The 21,408-nt window shown below is 38.0% G+C and overlaps 1 protein-coding gene across 2 annotated transcripts in view; it reads right to left on the bottom strand.

Annotated features, from left to right (window-relative positions):
- LOC124711151 (spastin) overlaps positions 1–21,408 on the bottom strand; it is a 484,594-nt gene that overhangs the window by 42,058 nt on the left and 421,128 nt on the right. The window contains exons 2-3 of one of the 2 annotated variants that reach the window (XM_047241055.1): positions 14,020–14,190; positions 5,407–5,637 (exon numbers count right to left, since the gene is read on the bottom strand). In XM_047241055.1, the coding sequence (XP_047097011.1) occupies positions 5,407–5,637; positions 14,020–14,190 (402 nt within the window). The remainder of the gene's footprint in view (positions 1–5,406; positions 5,638–14,019; positions 14,191–21,408) is intronic. The other variant, XM_047241064.1, reaches the window with a different exon arrangement.

Genomic DNA, 21,408 nt, shown 5'->3' on the forward strand with positions numbered 1-21,408 from the left:
TTATGCCCCCTTTAAATGACAACTGATCACCAGAAGAGTCTTGTAATCTCAATCAATAACAGACAGTTGACAAGTTTAGGGCTGAATCCAAAATGTTGGTTCACAATTATGTGATTAAGGACTGACTCGTCACCACCATCTTTTCATGCTTTGTTTGCAGAACGCAGTTGATCAGTATTTCTTGCACCACCATGATTTGAATCAGCTTCTTCACGAAAACCATCAACACACAACCTGCATTAGATAGTTACGTTAAAGAGTCAGGTAATGTTTCCACAGCCTTCAGAAACATTGTGGTGCGTGTAGGTTTTGCGAATCGAAGTAAACACATAGGGTAAACAAAAAAATTAAACCCAAACATATAGAGATACAAAACAAACATGCTTATATACATCTAGTAAACACACAAATTAACTTCCTGGATTTGTCAAGAAGGGACACTTCCTTGGTAATCCGATCTTTAAGTGTTAAACATACCTCTGTCGTATTCACCTGGCACCCATGTCACCAACTAACTAATGCAACATTTTCAAGCGTTTCATTTAGTAGTAGTGTAACCAGAAGTTCAGCCATTCACATAAAATTATTAATGCTAGGGAAATTTATAAAATGTACAGGAAATATTTTTCCTCACCTGAGAAAAACAAAAGGTTTGTATCGCACACAGAAAGAATGATAGACGGTGGTTAGTTATGAGTAAGGATACTAGCACATAAATCTGTGATGCACATGTATTTATCAGAACACTGCATAGCAACGGACACACCAAAACTATGTGCATAATGACTACGAATTGGTAAAGGACTGCAGCAAAATGGAAGTTTGGATACCTGTGAAATAAGTTAAAACCAGAGTTATGAATTTTAATAAAGTTTGGAAGATGATAGTGACTGGACAATTTAGTACAACTAGAATGTTCTGAAAGAAAAGCTTGCTTTTGCAGGTTAAAAAGTCAGTGAAAGTCTACATCCAGTGCCATCTGAATGGCATGGTACATTCGCAGCTAGCAGCAGACTTCTCCAAGGAGTGTGATACGGACACTCAATCAAAATTATAATTTCTCCCAGACACAACTCTGATGCTATACTTTACATGAGTTTTTACACTCTCATGCTGAATAGAGCTGCAGCTAGCACAACTAGCTACATGAATGAAGTGATTACTATTAATTGGTGATCAATGGAGAACCAAATGAGTACATCAATAACAAGCTGTGGATTTAACACCAGCCAAATGTACTCAACTCAATCTAATTAAAAAAACCATTTCCCAAATATCTATTTCTATGCTTTATTTTAAGCTGCACATTATGAACAGCAATGTGATGTTTTAGATTAGCGATTTTCTCTCTGTACCTTAGATATGCATTTCAGCTAATTCACTATCAACATTGGGTGCCTACCATATATTAGCCAATACCTGTTCAAAGGTTTTGTTACTTAATCAAATTAGTGCTATCTAACAACTAACATGGGGACTAAACAATTAACAGTTTGCCATATTCCTTTTAAGAGTGTGTTTCAATGCTCAATCAAGTCTGCATGTGGCATTATCACTTGAGAAGAATTATCTGGTGTAGATTCAAGGTGACAAAATGAACCAATGAACAATAGAATGCATTTTTATGATTATTCTGACTGGTTGTATCTGTCACAACTGACCACACAATGTGGCAACGTTGAACCATCCTCACTATTTCCAAATTTAATGTTCATTAAAGAATAGCACATTCACTCATAACAGGACCAGCTGAATGGGAATTTGGAAGATAAATATTATGGTAAGTTAATTCACGGACAACCTTGGTGCAACACATCTTATGAGTGTGATGATGCCAAGTCAATTTGTGAATTTCTTTTTTTAACCTAGTCATCTCACTTGACGTTTCCTGTTCTGCAACTATACATCCTTTGAGGGGAGAGTGGAGAAACAGAAAAAACTACCTGCAGAAGTGGTACACAAAGTACTCTCCACCACACGATAAGGTGGCTTGCGAAGAGTAGCTCTAGATGTAGGTATAGAGAAATCAGGAGATGCTACAAAGTGAAAGATAAAATGTCTGCATTACATAATGCAGTGGAGGAATATATTGCCCAAGTAAACTTAACATGGAGGAAAAGTATAAATTTTGAAAAATCTTTCCCTTTCCTTCCTTCTCCAATTACTGATGAAAGAACACTTGCCAAAGCCTATATTTAAGTATAAAGACTATATCGTTCCATGGTGACAGATTGGTACAACAACCTTCTTATAAGCTGATTGTAAAAACAGTCGTGTGTTGCAGATTTGTACTTTATTTATTATGGTTTTTGCGCAGGTAGGGCTTCATCAGATAATCTGTCAGTGCACAGGGAGGACAAAGTTATAAATAACTGGTGTGGTCATATTCCATACGGCCAAGACTATGTAACAGGGTAAGTGCAGAAAAGAGATGAAGTATGAAATCTTGGGTACTCGTGTTAAAATTAATGCCTGGTGCATCTGTCACTTTGAAATTTACGCCAACAGCATATGTGGTGGCGGACTAGTACAGCAAACTTCCTATATATATTTTATATATTTAGAACATTACAACTGTGCTCCACCTTTCAGAGTCTAGTTTTTACCATTAGATGATTCCTTTCTTTCAAATGCCCTTACTTTCTTTTACTTCTGTTTGCCTTGTTTTAGCGAAACTTTACTTTCCCGTGCATACAGTTTGACCACATTCTCTGTCTATTTGTACTTTTCCATATCTCAATACTGATAATATTGTCCCACCCTTCACCCTTTTCAGTTCACTATATCTGCTGTACAACTTATTTCTTTTATTTAGATTTATTACATTCATATAGTTTAGATATTTGGTTACCCAGCTTTATGGTATTTGGATGTATGCTAGTTTGACTATGTTCTTTTTTTCTCTCTGTTCAACCATAATCACTAACTCTGCTCATCATGCCACACTGTGCAGTGCCCTCTCCTTCCTTCTGCATTAACTAACTTCTTAGTCAACACAGCTACATCTACCAGAGTAGAAGGAGCAGCGACACTGCCTTGTATGGGGGGGGGGGGGGGGCCACGTATTTTCACGTAGGCATGATTGTATTCTCTTCTACTATGACTGCTTTAGTCATTGTAGCTAAGTTAACTGCATCTCTCTCATATTTCTTACACAATTATTTCATTCTGTTTTTTCATCACCCAAATGACGTTTATTTCTTGTTCATTTCCAAAATATTATGTTCTTGTGTTCCTATCAATGTGACTTATACTGATGGCATTAGTTTTAATGTGAATACCAAAGATTTTATACTTTTTCTCTTTTCTGAATTTATCTGCTACATTCTCCTGATAGTATCTATAATGTTGTCCTCCCTGTGCACTTTCAGATTATCTAATGAAACTCTGCCCAGGTGAAACATGTAATAAATTATAAATCTGAAACCTAAGACTGTTTTTACATCAAAATATAAGTGAGCACTGTTTTCAGTGCATTTCTGTCTGTGACAAATATTGAGTTACATGAAGGATATGGTTTTATAGCAGTTAACAGCAACAGTAATAAAAATTAATAAATAATTAGTAATATCAACACCAATAAAAAGAAGTATAGTGGTAACAAAGTTTCATACATGCAAATTGTGAAACTTTATGCTTCAAAATAAGTCATTGGTTACAATACATATGTGAGGATAATTCATTGGTCACAAAACAGAGAAGGCACCGAGCAGTGGACAGGTACATAGAAAGAAACAAATTGCCTAGCTTTGAAACAGAAACTCCTTCCGAGTACTATATATACTGAGGGCCCCTCCTACAAGTTGTCAGACACATTTTTCTGGTATTTCATCAGATATTTCCTCTCTCTCTCTCGCTCTTTTTAAAAAAAAAAAAAGGAGAGAGAGAGAGAGAGAGAGAGAGAGAGAGAGAGAGAGAGAGAGAGAGAGAGAGAGACAGAGAGAATGTGCCCAAACAAATACTTCTTATCACATCTTTCATGATGGGACACCCAGTTTCAACAGAAAATATCAGTTTGCTTCCCTGTAACAAACAAAATTATTTTTTGTTTTATCAGTGTGTGTGTGTGTGTGTGTGTGTGTGTGTGTGTGTGTGTGTGTGTGTGTGTTTGAGATAGAGAGAGAGAGAGAGAGAGAGAGAGAGAGAGAGAGAGAGAGAGACTAGTACTGATCCTAGCTGAACTGTCCTCTATATAACATTATCGTTCAACACAGTCACCATGCATTTGTGCACATTTGCATCATAGCTGAACCCTGGCATCAAAACTAATTTGAAAAAAAGCAAGGTCTTGCTTCTGGACACATTGTTCTCAGAGTGATTAAACTTGTTGACTGAACTGTAGCATGTCTCCCCTCAAACCACTTCCTCAGCACATTCTAGACTGGCACCTGTGACAGATGTTGTCGCCACCCGCTGCATAGTTTGTCTACTGTGTCCATTTCTTCATTATGAGACTTCTTCACCCAATACCCTATCCACATGGACGAGGTTGAAACAGCTTTAAAATCGAGAAGCAAAACCCAGATTTATTCCCGCACTGGTTTTGATACCTGGGTTCAAATATGGCACAAAAGCATAGTGACTATGCTAAATTATTGTGTGTAGAGAGCGCGTGCGCCCCCCCCCCCCCCCCCACACACACACACACACACACATACGCTTTAGGGAGGTGTGTGTGTGTGTGTGTGTGTGTGTGTATATATATATATATATATATATATATATATATATATATATATATATATATATATATATATATATGAGGGGGGAGGGGGGGGGGGGCGCACTCCCTGCAGAAGGAGCCTATCTAAAAGCTAAGTTATTCAACATTCCTTCTTTCTATGTTTCTGTCAGTTTGTCTGCACCTCTTCTGTTGGGTGACATATTGATATATCCTAATGTGCATATTATATTTCATCCTAAATTCTCAACTGATGCAACTTTGTTGTAAGTTACTATTAGCCACATATGTGAAGATAAATACATGCCAAAATAAAAACAAAATGAACTTTATTACACAACATTAAATTATGAAAGTAAAAATTATAAAAAAGGATTTGGGCATTCAAAAATGGTGGAAAAGACAGCTGCCAACCAGATGAAGTACTGCCTTGCTACATCACTGCCTAATTATACTGGAGTATCTGACAAGCAGAGTACCATCTCAAAGAAGTTCTAATGTATCATTTTAATTTGTATAATATCAAATGACACATCAGACTCAGCTGCATTCAAGTGACTATTTACAGCCCAGCAACAACTTTTGGGTATTACTTAAATGAATTTTGCTGTACGAAAGGCTATGCAGGAGTTAGTGGCACAAGCATATTAAGCATGGTTATACATTTCCACTAGTGTGAGGTGTGGCCCTGGTAAAACTGTGCTCTGCCTCAGTCAGACGTGTACCTTCAGAGGGGGCAGGCTTGCCAGAAGAGGGAGGCAGCGAGGGACTGGCGATGGGGGGCTTGACTCTTGTGGCAATGCCAGGGCCTCCATTGAGAAGAGGCTCTAGGGCAGGAGTGGCCAAAGCTGTGGTAGGAGGATGGGAGGCCAACCGTGTTCGGGGACTGCGACCTGGCCTCTCGGTAGCTGTGGTGGCTGGCGTTACTGCCAGTTGTTTCAGATGTACCAGCCCAACTAAAAAGACAAATGAAAATCAAACTTAAACTGAAATGTTATTGTAAACATGCAAACAGCAAATAAAGAAATACAAAAAATTAAGATGATAACATAATTTATTAGTGATAAGAATAATAAGATAATAAAAGAGTTTGGTGACATCAAAAAGTGTTATCATTGACACTGTCTGTAAAGTTATGGTGATAAATAAAAATGGCATGCATAAATAAAATGGAGAGAAAAATTTAACTAGCAAACCTAAGAAAGTAAAAACACACCTCATTTTTCCTCATTAATACTTACGAGTGACCACAGACGAGATACATTACAGAAAATTTGCATCATGTTGGAGTAAATTTTAAAAAAATTGTCACCTATTATTTCTGAGTAATCTGCATAGCCTAATTATATGCACCTGCCTATAGTAACTGGGTAAAATGTTTTACATAAAAATCTATCTTATCTGCAATAGGTACTATTAAAAAGGTAATGGAATTAGCTGACTGACTAACACAGGTGCCATGTATTCTGCAGATGAAACATAGAAATGAATTACTACTGTGTGCAAAGAAGTATTTTGGTGAAGTTAATATCTAAAAATAATGAACATGCATCAAGCATGGCCATATTAATAGCAGAATATCATTAGAGATTCATTATTTAATGCCTAGTCAATATTGGTATTGAGGGAAGGATGGGGGGGAGGAACTGTTGAGGGAGACCCAGGTTTGATTGCAGAAGTGGTTTCAGTGTCTGTAACCACAAGCTGTTCATAGATCCAGGCAGGTCCAGCAGTATTGATCAAATGCCATGTCATCCTCTGCCAATGGTGTCAATGGATGCAGTATGGAGGGGCAAGGGGTCAGCACATCACCCTCCTGGCTACTGTCAGTTTTTGTGACCAAGGCCATTACAACTCAGTCAACTAGCTCCTTAAAGTACTGGGAATTCATTCTGGGTCCTCCGTATGGCAGTCAGCCTTGTTGGTAAGTGGATGCTGGACACAGTAAGAATGGACAGGCACGGAGAGCTGCATCAGACTCATCTTTGCACAAAATATAAAAACAACATTTGGTTAGGCAACTCTCAACAGTTTGAGGGTGATGCTTCAAAACCAAACAGCACAAAGTAATTCTTTCACAGCAAGTGATTTCAGTTACAGAAAGAAACTTCGTACAGCTTCTTAATTTACAAAAGGAAATATCTTTAGCAATTTTTCAGTTAACAATCTTTTCCAATTTTTGTACAACATATTTCTCATCCAACAGATGCAATGCACCACCTCTTTTTTTGGTGTTATACAAAGCAATTCTTTTCCACTTTCTTTTTAATTTCCTTCATTGTAGATACACTTCACTCTGCATGCTTGGCAAGGTTATTAAAATAAAAACCATTGGAAGGGACTTTACATGAATGATCTGTAACTTGGGATTACAGCAGAACAGAAACACTCTCATACATAATGTACACATATGTGCCCAAAGAGACACCTGTCAAGACTCCTTAACAGATAAAAATATACAATCCGGAAGCCTCAAGATGTTTCACTGATCTATACGAATTCTGGGTAACAAACTGTAGCATACATACATACATACATACATACATAAATTAATGGTAATGCATCTTCTGTTTTGACTAACAACACACCCTTTCTTTGCCTCTCTGAAAAGGAAGTTTAGGCAATGGAGTCATGAACCTCCATCTACCCTACAAAGAGTGTAACAAAGAGAAAAAAACAGAGAATATGTCCATTTTTATTGATGTTGTGTTGTCATCAGAATACCGATAAATTTTCCGCAGCACATTCACAACTCCTGATAAACAACTGAAGAACTGACAAATACATGAAAATTTTCAAGCTATCATTGATCAGGTTTGTATACAAATTGACAGAGCCTCATAATGGCTTATATTCCTTCAGTATTGATATCCCCCCCCCCCCCCCCCCAAAAAAAAAAAAAAAAAAAAAAAAAACTAGAAATGACACTGTAACTGCTTTAGTGTTAAACTACTGTTAAGTGGTCGACTGCAAAGAGTGATAGTAATTTACATCGACAGACCATAGTCTTCCAATTCTGACTCAATGATGAGAACAGAGCATAGAGTCAAATAAGTGCTTACATAGGAAATAATGAAATACTGCAACAGTGAAAGGTGCACAAAACCATTTAACATGGTTATTGAAAATTTTTTATAACATATGATTCTGAAAATTTTCTCTGCTATAATGGTATTCAAACTAAGATGAGAGTCTAAAAGAACCTGCAGGGAAAATGCTGCTGCCGAAGCACAAAAAAATGTGAGTATGTTCCTGTTTATTTATAAGATGTGAAAGTCAAGGACAGTCCATTAGAAGAAGTCAGTGAATATATCAACCTTGGCCAGATTATAAATATGAAAAATATGAAGCGAGATGTAAGGTCAGAAATCTATTGGCTCATCAAGCTTGGCTGGCAAGCATTTGGGAGGAACTCAACAGTATTCAGATAAAAAATGCCAGTAAATCTGATGAAAACAGTATTTGATCACTGCATTCTTCCTGTGCTGACGTATGTTTGCAAGACATGAACACTGAACTCATTTACAAAAAGGAAGCTTAGGACAGCACGGAGAGCCACGAAAAGGTCAGTGCTGGGCTATACAAGAAAGGATAGGAAAAGGGCAGATGACATCTTAGAGACAGTAGGCTCCTTGAAATGGCAGTGTGCTGGCCACGTCATGAGAAGAAAAGACAGCAGATGGATGAAGCTAGTACTGGAGTGGAGTCCGAGAGAGCATCGGAGGCCTAGAGGAAGACCACCAGACAGATGGGACAAAGATATCAAGAAGATCGCTGGTAGCACCTGGCAGAGAACTGCCCAAGACCGTTCCACTTGGAGAGGACTGCTGAAAGCCTATCTGAATCCACGACTTGAAGAGGCCACATCATTTAGTGATCGAATTGGCTGATGATGATGATGATGATGATGATTTTAAAGACTGACTGAAAAGTGGTATACTATCTGTCTCATCCTACTTTCCTCAGCACCCTTAAAATTTCTCCGAAAAAATTTGGCATGCGAACATATTCACACTTTTTCAAACATGAAACTCACCTCAAACTTCCACAAGCTCCCACAACTATAATTCATTCACACCCACTGTTCCATCATTGTAAGTCTCCCATACCCATCCACTCCCAATTGCCCTTCTCATTTACTCATTCAGCTGAACTCATTGTCTTATCTCTCTATATATCTCTGTAACTGTCTCCCACGTCATAGCCCCAGTCCCCTACATCTGTTCTACTATCTCTCACTATCTCCCTCTTGTTCTCTCTTACTCCTCTCTCATTCGTCCCTTCCCAATGCTGGTTTCTCTACTCTGTATCTTATTTTCACTTGCTTCACCCACTTCAACTTCCACTTTCTTCCCTCCCCCTGGCAGTGTTTCTCTCTCTCTCTCTCTCTCTCTCTCTCTCTCTCTCTCTCTCTCTCTCTCTCTCTCTCTCTCTTTTCCTAGCATTGTTCTCTCACTATGAACTATGCTCCACTGTCGTTGTGTCCATCTCTTTTTCTCACACTTTCATTGTCTCCTTCATTCTTTCTATAAAACAACCATTGTCTACTATATTCCAGTATCTATTAAATTCCTGTCTCTTTGCCACTGCCACTCTCTTGGCATAAAAAAGTGTGAATATGTTTGCATGCCAAAATTTTTGGGCAAATTTTTAAATGTGTTGAGGTAGGTACAATGAGGCAGCTGGCACCCCGCTTTTCAGTCGAGGTTTTTTTTAATAAACAGGAACATATTCACATTTTTGTGCTCGATAGGAGCATTTTTTGGTGGTTCCCTTATTTTCCTTGCTGCAGATAGGCAGGTAACTCATAATGAAGAAAACTGCATTGATCACTAAAATTTAGCATTTTATATATGTGAAATTGAAATCACTGAAAATCAATTTTATTCTCAGACTGGATTTTATATGCTAAAACAACAACAACAACAAAACAAAACGTATGTGCTTCATACTACAGCATGGGGTTCCTGGATGATTTCTCTCTGCTACATCAGTCTGTAGCTACATTTTTGCCCAACACTGGGTTTTAGACGAATATTTTATATGTACAAGTAGGGTAAATTTGAACCTCTTTATCTTGGAAATGGGTAGAGATATAAAGAAAATTTTCAATATTGTTCGAGGCTGGGCTCTCAAGAATATATCACAAAAAATTTGGCCATCTGCTGCACAGCAATCTTGTTGGACTTGTCGGCTGTGTTTTTTGCCCGCTGGTGAAGGCAAAAACATACCTAGGGGAAGCTAGGGGAAGTGTGCAATATTCATACTTTGCACTGTGATGTAGGGTAGTTACACAAAGATGATCCTTCTGTGGGTTATACAAATGGTCCCTAGCCCAAGGGCTACCCAAAACATATGACCCTACTTTCTTATCACCAACAGAACCCGAGGTATGAGCACCAGAAAATTGCATTTTTATACGTCGCGTTTTTTAACATATTAGGTATGCATGCTGTTCCATGCATCCCGATTTATCACTGAAACTTGCATTGTGTGGTATAAGCCAACTGGATTGAGACTAAAATAACATGGCTTTCTAGAAAACTGCTAAATTCTTTGAAAATCGTACAGTATCCAATTGCTTTACAAATGTCACCTACTTACCTCTATAAAGAGTATAAAAATGCATTTCATCATAACATTCTGAAAGAAATATTATAACACAGATTAAAACATTATTAACTGATTATAACTTAACTGAAACACCATATTCTCTGTGTATTGCATGTCAGGAATGGGGAAAGTACGAACAACAAAAGCAAGTATTAAACTAGCAAGCTTGAAACACCATCACTTATGCAAACTAATCACTAAGCAGTTGAAATGTTGTTATGCCTGAAAAATCATCAGCTATTCCACTTACTATACTAATCTATATGGTCATTTCCTAAACTAAACAGAGCCCTATGGGCAACACCCAATGATATGTTACACAACTGCCCATACTTGACCTTTCTTGTAGTGCACCAACTTGCAGGGTGGTCATAATTCTCATCTTCTTCTTCTAGAACATACAGGTATGCCAAACATTGACTTATTTCGTAATGAAAATAATTCATGCCTTTTTTATGCATATTAATTGTACCAGTGACAATATTAATTCAATGCTGAACAATTTAAAAAATTTATATATAACAGTATACACTGTAATAATGTATCGTCACTTAATGTATTCACAACAAAATTCCATATATATTTGCTATGTTGCCTGTAACTGTAAGACAACTACATGGTTAGATGCTGAAAATAAGTGAGCAGCAAAAACTGTCAGACATATTATTAAATTATAAACACTATTTATAGTGAGTAGCAGAATGCTGGTAGGTCATCCGAGACAAAAACTAAATGTGACGACAGAAGTTACAATTTGCTGGTGCACAGAGTGAGAAGTAGCTGTACAATAAGTAACTTTGTTGTTGTCATTGTCATCATTTCTATCATACTGTAGTAGTATCCCCTGAACTATTATACCCAAATCTTTCCATGTACTAGAAAATCATTTTTAAATAAACTAACAGACGGTATGCCCCATGAACCATGGACCTTGCCGTTGGTGGGGAGGCTTGAGTGTCTCAGCCATACAGATGGCCGTACTGTAGGTGCAACCACAACAGAGGGGGATCTGTTGAGACAAATGTGTGGTTCCTGAAGAGGGGCAGCAGCTTTTTCAGTAGTTGCAGGGGCAACAGTCTGGATGATTGACTGATTTGGCCTTGTAACGCTAACCAAAACGGCCTTGCTGTGCTGGTACTGCGAACGGCTGAAAGCAAGGGGAAACTACAGCCGTAATTTTTCCCGAGGGCATGCAGCATGTGCATCAAACCAGTCTCAGGACTGAATACCACCACAACAACAACAACGGTATGCGGGAGCTGACATACATAGGAGTAATGAAATTTTGGATGGATGAGGGAAGGGTTGGGATGGGCGAAAGAAAAGGAACCTACAATGTTGACGAGTCTGAATAGTGATGCAGACAATCTCACAATTTGATTTTAAATTGACAGCCTCCCTTTCCACACATCTGAGTACTCTGTACAGAGGTACTTTGGAGAGTGTAACTGAAAATACAGACATTATAGCATATATTAACTTAAAATTATCTTTTTTGTTTATAAATATATATTTACACATTTGCAAAGGATCTCTCTTGCAAACAGAGTGGTCTACAGACTACTAAAAATATATAATAATTACATTTCCAAACAAACTCAACAATTTCTTTTTAAGTCAAGATCTCGACTATGAGGGGGAAAAGAAACAATAAAAACTGAAAATTTTGTTTCAGTATGGGGGGAAAAATGTAGGGGGTTCTCAAAAAGAAACACTCTAACTTCCACAGAGTTAACACAGTTTACTGCCTGAAGAATTTGAAGAAACAAACCTAACTTCCTAACCAAAAATCACAAACAACTCTGAGGATTATGAATAAACAAGGAAAGAAATAAAACATTATGAAAACAGAAGTATACTAAGATACTCTAATTAAATGAAATAAGCTGACTCATTTATTTGACTGTTCTGGAAATCATCTTAAATCGTTAATTATGTTATTTTATGTTCAACACATGCTTTTTCCTTCTTAAATTTCAGTATCCTTTTATAAAAACAGAAATGAAATTCAAATAATTTAAATACCCACTAAAACGGTTCATTTGAGTCGTGTAGTACCACACTGTAGCAATAAATACATACAAACACTTGAATAATTGTTTTTGTGTGTTTAAGAGAATGTGAAGGCAAGTAAAAATTGGTTACACTGTACCAGCAAAATGCCACCATGTCGATGCCTAAGTTCCCTTACTTGACTAGAAATGTCTTGCACTCTTAAATTTACATTAATTGATCTCCGAGATGTTTTTCCACTATTACAAAGATGGGTAGTGTCAGTCGATGAAATTAAACTCTTTGTAAAAATTATCGTTACACCCAATTGCACAGGCGTAAGAAATTTAGCCCGAGTAAACTTTGATCCTATTCTGATATTATGGCTTATGTAAGTGTTTGTCGAGGCCAGAATTTGGAGGCATCTGCCATCTTGGTGGCAGCTGAATAAATGAAGAAGAAGAGTAGGTGGTTTGAGCTACTTGGTGGCCAATCAAGGAGAGTAGAAACAGGAGGAGATGGCGATAATGTGTCTGCCTGGTCTGAAAGCTGGACTGCTTAGGTTTAGTCACTTTCTAAAATGACTAAACTGTCCTCTACTCCCTGAAGCATGGCCAGCAGTAACCAACATGTGACCCCCCCCCCCCCTGCCTCCTATGGGTGACCTATGGACACGTGTGGCTGGCCAATCCAGCATAGCGATGGCATGACACTAGTTCATTCAGCAAACAACAGGGAATGTGGCATGATACTAACGCTTACAGCCTCCATCAGGAATGTATGCCACTGGAAACATGGATTGATAGCTTGGTTGCAGCTTCAAACATGAAAGAAAATTTAGATGGTCAATAAAATATTCATAGATTACTCCTGATAGCCCAGTTTGGCTAAGATTACTGTACAGACTGCTCTGTTAAAAGAAACTGCACAAACCTTTGGCCACTGGGATTTACTTAAAACCTTAAAATGAGACATTCCAATGCCTACAACAAAAGGTGGACCTCCCCCCCCCCCCCCCCACACACACACACGGTAAAATCATATTATAGGGTAAACAATGTAAATAACCTATGAAATTATTCCAGAGAGGCAACTTAAAGAAAAGGGTGGGGGTTGGGGACAAAAAAATAACTTAGGTACAAAAATTGTAAGTAAAATGTAGTGCATAAAGGTCATTTTCACATCTGGCTTTCTGTTCAACATCAGTTTAAGAAACAGAGAACAAAGAAATTTTATGAAAATTCTGCAAGTGATATTCAGGAAGAAACTGTTCAAACTAAGAAGCAACCAGGAGACAATAATACAAACATGTTTTTACTGTCAATTTAAAAAGATGAGCTTCATGAAACAAATAGTTAAATATTATGGGTGAACAGATATAATAAAATATGGATATCACAAAGCGGACAATGCACATCAAAACTGGTCCAGGACTGGCAAGGCTATACAACATCAAAAATAAGTCCGTTTGGTGCCGAAATTTGACAAAGACAACAACAAAAAAACCATTTTAGTGAGTTTCTTTATTTTCTCAGTGCTGTGTTATAAAAATCACTGATAGTGAGAAAACAGTAGTTTTACATAACAACGTTTTCAAAATTTTAAATGAACACTACATTTAAAGACTCCACTATGGACAGGAACAGTATATGTCACACAATTCTTAAGGAGGACTGAATACTTGTCACTTCACAGTTATATATATATAACATAACATTTGTTTGTAAACATACCCAGGAAATCAAGACGATCTTTGGCCATAGCCAAGTTGGTCTTCATTTTTTCATGAAGTCTCTGTGCTCGTTCCCACACTTCACCTTTCCCTCCAAGACAGTCTACTGCTATCCCTTTCTCCAACTCAGATATGCCCTTCTTGTACAGCTCGATTGCTACCTCCTTCTGACCTAGAACATGAGAAACATGAATGTAAAAAATGTGGACATGCACATATAGTATTTACACAATATTCATAATACCACATTACGCCCTTCACAATACGTTAAATTCATTCACATGCAACAACTGGAAGTATTCAACAGGCACATACAACAGAAATTGAATTCATATTAAAACCTGAAAGTTTATATTCCTATGAACACTACTCTTAAATTATTGAGGGTGTTTATTCTCTTACAACTCTCAAGTGTTTTCACCATTTGTTAATTTCAAATGCAGTGCATTGGGTAACAACCACTGTCTAAAACAGTTTCATTGAATGTAGCCTTAGTTCGCTTCTTACAGCAAATGGAAAGGAATTACTGTGCATATTACTCGTTTATGTTACGTATTATTTACTACAGAAAAAACAATTTACTTGACATGGCCATTCAAATCCAAATAGTGCCTTTCAGATGTGTATTTTCTGCCATAAAGGCTCAATGGTACTGACATTAACTTGAAATATGCCATGATAAGAGGTGATGGAAACATATTTCTTTGTTAATGCCTGCTGGCAGCCTGTTCAAATCATTTGTACTGGAACAGAGCCTAATTCTGGACCAAGATTATGAGGTAATATCTATGCAGAAATCATATTTTTATCTCATATTGTTACCCCATAAATTGCATTTCAATTTTTCTTAGTCCCACTAAGCAGTAACTTTTAAGTGAGTGTGTTGTATGCTTCGCACAACATCTCCCTTAGAAATTATTCTAGTGAACATTTTTTAAGTCTAAATATAGTCTCTTTATTTTAGTATATGATCATTAATGGCTATTTGAGGCATCACAATATTATGGTATGGGTGAGTTTGTAGAGGTGTTTCTCAGAATGTTTCATTTGACAAATTCTTGAATGTAGAAACCATATTTGTCAAAGAGAGGTGAAATATATGGACCAAATCTGTGTAATGTCTCAATGTGGGTGGTGCACTGAACATAGGCAGGCCTCTACTCATTTGAATAGAACATTTTCAAACACTGTAACGAGACATTCCTGTGCTTCATTTGGTATTTGAAGATTTCAGTCATTACTACTCGTCTCTCTGTATGAACCTTTAGGTGGTAGTTCTTTGTTTACAGCTATTTTGCTGACAATTCTACACTCAGAAATACAGTGGGAATGTCTGAGACGGGAAGTTACGGTTCGTATGTACAGAGAAAGGACATTAACTAGTGAAGCACAATATACTGGAATTTATGGACTTAATTTATTATGATTTAGGACAGTGATTCATGATTGGAAGTGATTCATGGGTTGGCTGTGAAAGGAATATGTGAAAAACATGAGAAGAAGGGACAGAAGATATGACGAGTGTCAAGACAACAAAGACTAACATTCATGCTATTAGAGGGAGCTGTAGAGGGTAAAAACTGTAGGGGAAGATAGAACTTTGAATATTGCAAACAAATAAATGAATACATTAAGTATCAATGCTAGTCTATGACTAGAATTTCTCCACTATGTTTACTTGCATTCAGTCTTGCAATTATTTGGGACAATATTTCTCCCCCTGGGCTGTTATTGATCTTTTGAAAATCATTTTGTCAATATTTTGAGAACAGAGTGTATTACACTTATCACTTGAGAATGGCATAATAAACAGACAGACGTGATCATGTTGAGTAAATACATTTAGTAACAGTCCAGGCAGAAAATGTCCTCTTGCTTAGCCTGCTTCAAGGTCCAATTCTAATGTTGAAGGTGACACATATCTCATTTGTGCTACTTATCATTATTTTCTTTCTTTCCTTTAATGTCAATCCCTACTCTGTGCTCAGCAAATTGCTGATTACATTCAACAATTTCTGTAATTCTTCCTCGTTTTCACTGATGACAGCAATGCCATAGGTAACCTTATCACTGATATTATTTCATCTTTAATTTTAATTCTAGTCCCCAACCTTTCTTTTCTTTCTGTCACTGCTTCTTTGAAGTACAGGTCGAATAGAAGAGAAAAAAAGACTGCACCCTTCCTTACTCCCTTTAAATCCAGGCATTGGTTTCCTCTTGGCTCTTTTTACATATTGTATATTACCTGCCTTTCCCTTCATTCTTACAATTACTTCAAAAATTGTACATCAGTTCTACTGACGATAAAGCCAATCAAACTGCTAATGCTCTATTTAACATCTGAATCCAACTTTTTTAATGTTCCATTTAACTTCTCAGTTTAATTTTTTTCCCTCTTTTTTCAGTGAAATGTTTTCTGTAAAGTATGAATTGACTTTTTGCTTTGGGAAGTAAAGCTACAACGGGAACTTCTCAGTACCATAACTCAAGTGGATCCCAGTAGATCTTCTTGTCACAAAACCACTCATTCCTCAATCAGGGCCGTAAGTACAGTCGTGAAAGCCTGTCAGCACAGACATAAACCAAAATTCTGGTATACAAAAGAAAAATTTAAAACGCACTATTTTATTTTAAATACTTTGTTGAAGCAAAATGTAACATTGACAGTGTTTCCCCACTTTATTTGTCATTACATCATTGCACATAACAAATACTTCACACTATCCAAGGTACATTGTGATTAAATACAAATCGAATTACTTCTTACGATAATCATTATTTACCTACGATGGCAATCTTATGTTCAGAAAAAAAACACAAAAAACTAATTAATTAAAAACCTGAATAATGTCACAGAAAGTCAATTAATATCTAATGCAGTATTGGAAGACAAAGCAATACTGAATAGATGGTTTCGAAGAAGTACTTAAGTTTCAGTGTCCATGTAAAACAGTAAACTGCCAATAAACAATATTTGCTTAATGATCCAAATTCTTATATTACTTCAATGGGCTTTCCTTCATTCTTGTAGGTGCAAAATGGACCATTATTTTATAAAAAATAAATGTCAGTGCTCTTTCATTTTTTTACATAACTTGAATGCTTCTACACCCGAGTGCAATTCAGTCTTCCATAATTTTATTTGCACGATATCTACGGGATATCATGTAGCGGGCTGAAGAAAGATGAGTTAGTTTTCAGAGCATGTTTTATAGAGACATATTGTATACTGCTTCGAATTATGCCAGTTAACATTTTCCAACATTTGTGTTACACTCTCTTGCCAATTAAACAAGCCTGTAATCATTCACAGCACATTTATCCTACAGAGAGTATTTCCAAACTAGACAACCATTCCTGACTCACTGGTGAATGTAAATAACTTTTTAAAAAATATTTTCAACTTGGAAATATAATGCTCAGCCATAGATCCTGTTAAAGACATCAAGATGGCTTTAAATAAAGCTGGCAAGAAAACTTTAGTACTTCATTTTTAAAAACTTCAACACAGGTGGCAGATACGAGAGAAGTTTATATTGCTACGTATGAGTGGATAACATACTTGATTCCTTAAAACCAGGTATTTACACCGAAGCGCCAAAGAAACTGGTACAGGCATGCATATTCACATACAGAGATACATAAATAGCAGAATACGACATTGCGGTCGACAATGCCTATATAAGACGACTATGTCTGGCACAGACTGTACCAGCTAGGGCATAACTATCTATGGCAAGCTAACATATACCCACAAGCGACAACATAGGCGAGCCCCTGCATATCAGCAACATTGTCGGCTTTAACAACAGCTGACATGTTCAGTCAAACAGGCTACAGCAGGAAAACAGACAAGCTCACACACTAACACACAAACAAACTGCCAACACTACCCCACACTGCGAATCTGACATATGTGACCTATCAGACACTAAATGGCAATGAACCTAACTGCTACAGGTTTGCCGACACTGACTGAGAAGCCAACACCGGCACCAAACAGCAGTCGCCGAATAACACTACTGCACAATGTTGAAGATATCCGTTTGCATAATACCCATTACACGAATTACTAACAAAGCCTATGCTTGCATGACCTGTCGCAGACAGCAAGAAAACCACTACTGCTCTTACAATTCAACCCAACTATCACAGAGGGTTTTTTTTTCCCCTTGGCTCTTGCCTTGGCACTTTTTCCCTTTGCCCTTCAAACCGCTACCCTTCATTCAACTTTCTACCCAATCTATTTCCAGGTGAGCGTGTATTGATGGAAAAAAAGAGGCGCAGTTGTTAAATAGGTTACTGCTACTACAACGGCAGGTTGTCAAGATTTAAGCGAGTTTGAATGTGGTATTACAGTCGGCGCATGAACGATGGGACACAGCACCTCCAAGATAGCGATGAATTGGGGAGTTTCCCGTACGACCATTTCACAAGTGTACCGTTAATATCAGGAAACCAGTAAAACATCAAATCTACGACATCTCTGCAGATGGAAAAAGATCCTGCAAGGAGGGGCCAACGACGACTGAAGAGAATTATTCAACTTGACAGTGTATGAACCATTCAACAAAACGTCATCGATATGAGCTTTCAGAGGTGAAGGCCAACTTGTGAACCCTTGATGACTGCACAACACAAAGATTTATGCTTCGCCTGGGTCCGTCAACACTTGACATTGGACTGTTGATGACTGGGACCATGTTGTCTGGTCGGCCGAGTCTCATTTCAAATTGTGTTGAACATGGAGACAACCTCATGATCCATGGACCCTGCATGTCACCAGGTGACTGTTCAAGCTGGTTAGGGCTCTGTACTGGTTTGGGGCGTGTGCAGTTGGATTCATATGGGACTCCCGACACGTCTAGACACGATTCTGATAGGTGACACTGTAGCATCCCGTCTGATCACCTGCGTCAATTTGTGTCCATTGCAAATTCTGACGGACTTTGGCAATTCCAGCAGGGCAATTTGATACTCCACACATCCAGAATTGGTAGAAAGTGGCTCCAGAACACTCTTCTCACTTTAAACACTTCTACTAGCCACCAAACTCCCCAGACACCTGAACATTATTGAGCATATCTGGGATGCCTTACAAAGTGCTATTCAGAAGAGATCTCCACCACTTCGTACTCTTACGAATTTATGGACAGGATTCAATGTGTCAATTCCCTCCAGCACTACTTCAGGCATTAGTCAAATCCATGCCACGTCGCGTTGTGGCACTTCTGCGTGCTCACAAGAGCCCTATATGATATTGGGCAGGTGTACCAGTTTCTTTGGCTCTTCAGTGTTTTTGCAAGTAAGTGTTACTAGTAATTTGCATCCCGTTACGGGCTCTGTCAGCTCGTCCTCACAAAGCTCGTCAAAGTGCTTCTCTACTGCTTTAATTACTTGGTTAAGCAATTTGCACTCAAAGGTCCATCTTTCACAGATGTTGGCAGCCTTGTCAAGTACTTTTTTGCACTATCCTTCGATGCTAGTCTCTTCTGAGAGCAACCGAGTGGTATGTCGCAGTGGTAAGACACTGGTTTCACATCCCAGATGACAGCAACTGGAATCTCCATCCATCCATCCATCCATCCATCCACATTGGGATCTTCTGAGATTTCCACCAAAATTAGGTGTGAGGTAACTTCTGAGATAGTGCTTTGGAAACCACACAGGCGATTTCCTTAACCCATCCTTTTACTATCCAAGTTGACACATGTGTCTAATGATCTTGTCGACGGTGGGGCGTGAAACCCCAATTTTCCATCTTTGTTTCTGTCAAAGCCATTCCTGAAAAAAGCCATATGCAGCTGCAAATATCCATAATCTCTGACTGCAAGGCCTTAGGTGGTGTTACTTCTTTCTAATGGTTTACATCGAATCTCAAATGGAGAAGGCCATGTTTAAAGACCTATTGCCTCACTTTGTTTATTATATTTCTTATTCTTAAAAATTATGTTTGTCAGAGCCTTAAGAACGTGAATGAATCTCTTGAGTGTATAGATGGTTTCTATCTGCCAGCCTAACACATTGGATTGTATGTTATCTTAGATCAACTCAGGGAACAAGAAAAACCACACCACCAAAGTGTGCTGCTAGCAAAAAAAATCTGTACATGTTCTCAACCGTTTCAAAACACAGGCCAGTTTCTTGGTTAGTCTTTCGGTCTCTACAGCACCTTTAAGGAATAAATTTAAATTGCAAGTTGATTCGCTTTTGCAAACCATTCTATATGCCACTTACGACTGATTCTCCGGCTTAGCTTTAGCTGAAACACTCACATTTAGTCCGTTACGTTGGGTATACTCAATTAACTCATGGTTATATTCTAATACAGACTGATCTTTGATCTGCGACAGCTTATTTTTACAACTGAACGATTTTCAAAACAATCTTTCTCCTGATTGTGAAATTTTACCAAATTTTCCATTTTCCCTTCGTACTTAATCACCCCCCAAATACCACAATCGGAAAAACCGAACCGCAATAGGATCACTTAGTTGTCCGTAAATGAAACCAAAGACAGATTTGGAGTAGGAATTAAAGTTCAAGGAGAATAAATAAAAACTCTGAGATTTGCCGATGGCGTTTTAGTTCTGACAGAGACAGCAAGGGATCTGAAAGAGCAGTTGAACAGAATGGTCAGCGTCTTGAAAGGAGGATATAAGATGACTGTCAATAAAGGCAAAACAAGGAATTATGGAATGTAGTCAAATGCTGAGGGAATTGGATTAGGAAATGAGATATTTCAAGTAGTAGAGGAATTTTGCTATTTTGGCAGCAAAATAACCGACGGTGGCTGTAGAATGGCAATGGCAAGAAAAGCATTTCTGAAGAAGATAAATTTGCTAACATTGAATATAGATTAAGTTCAAATGGCTCTGAGCACTATGGGACTTAAGTTCTGAGGTCATAACTCCCCTAGAACTTAGAACTACTTAAACCTAACTAACCTAAGGACATCACACACATCCATGCCTGAGGCAAGATTCGAACCTGCGACCGTAGCGGTCGCGCGGTTCCAGACTGTAGCGCCTAGAACCGCTCGGCCACACCGGCCGGCTAGATTTAAGTACTAGGAAGTCTTTTCTGAAGGTATTTGCCTGGAATGTAGCCATGTATGGAAGTGAAACATAGATGATAAACAGTTTAGACAAAGAGAGAATAAAAGTTTTTTTAAAAATGTTTTGCGACAGAGAATGTTTAAGATGAGGTGGGTAGGTCACATAACTAATGAGGAGGTACTGGATAAAATTTCGGAGACAAGAAGTTTGTGACACAACTTAACCAAAATAACGGGTCGGTTGATAGGACACATTCAAGGATCATGAATTAAGTACTGGTGGGAAGGGGGGAGGGGGGGGGGGGGGTAAAAATCGTTGGGGGGAGACGAAGA

This window comes from Schistocerca piceifrons, chromosome 1 (genome assembly GCF_021461385.2).
Source record: "Schistocerca piceifrons isolate TAMUIC-IGC-003096 chromosome 1, iqSchPice1.1, whole genome shotgun sequence".
NCBI lineage: Eukaryota > Metazoa > Arthropoda > Insecta > Orthoptera > Acrididae > Schistocerca > Schistocerca piceifrons.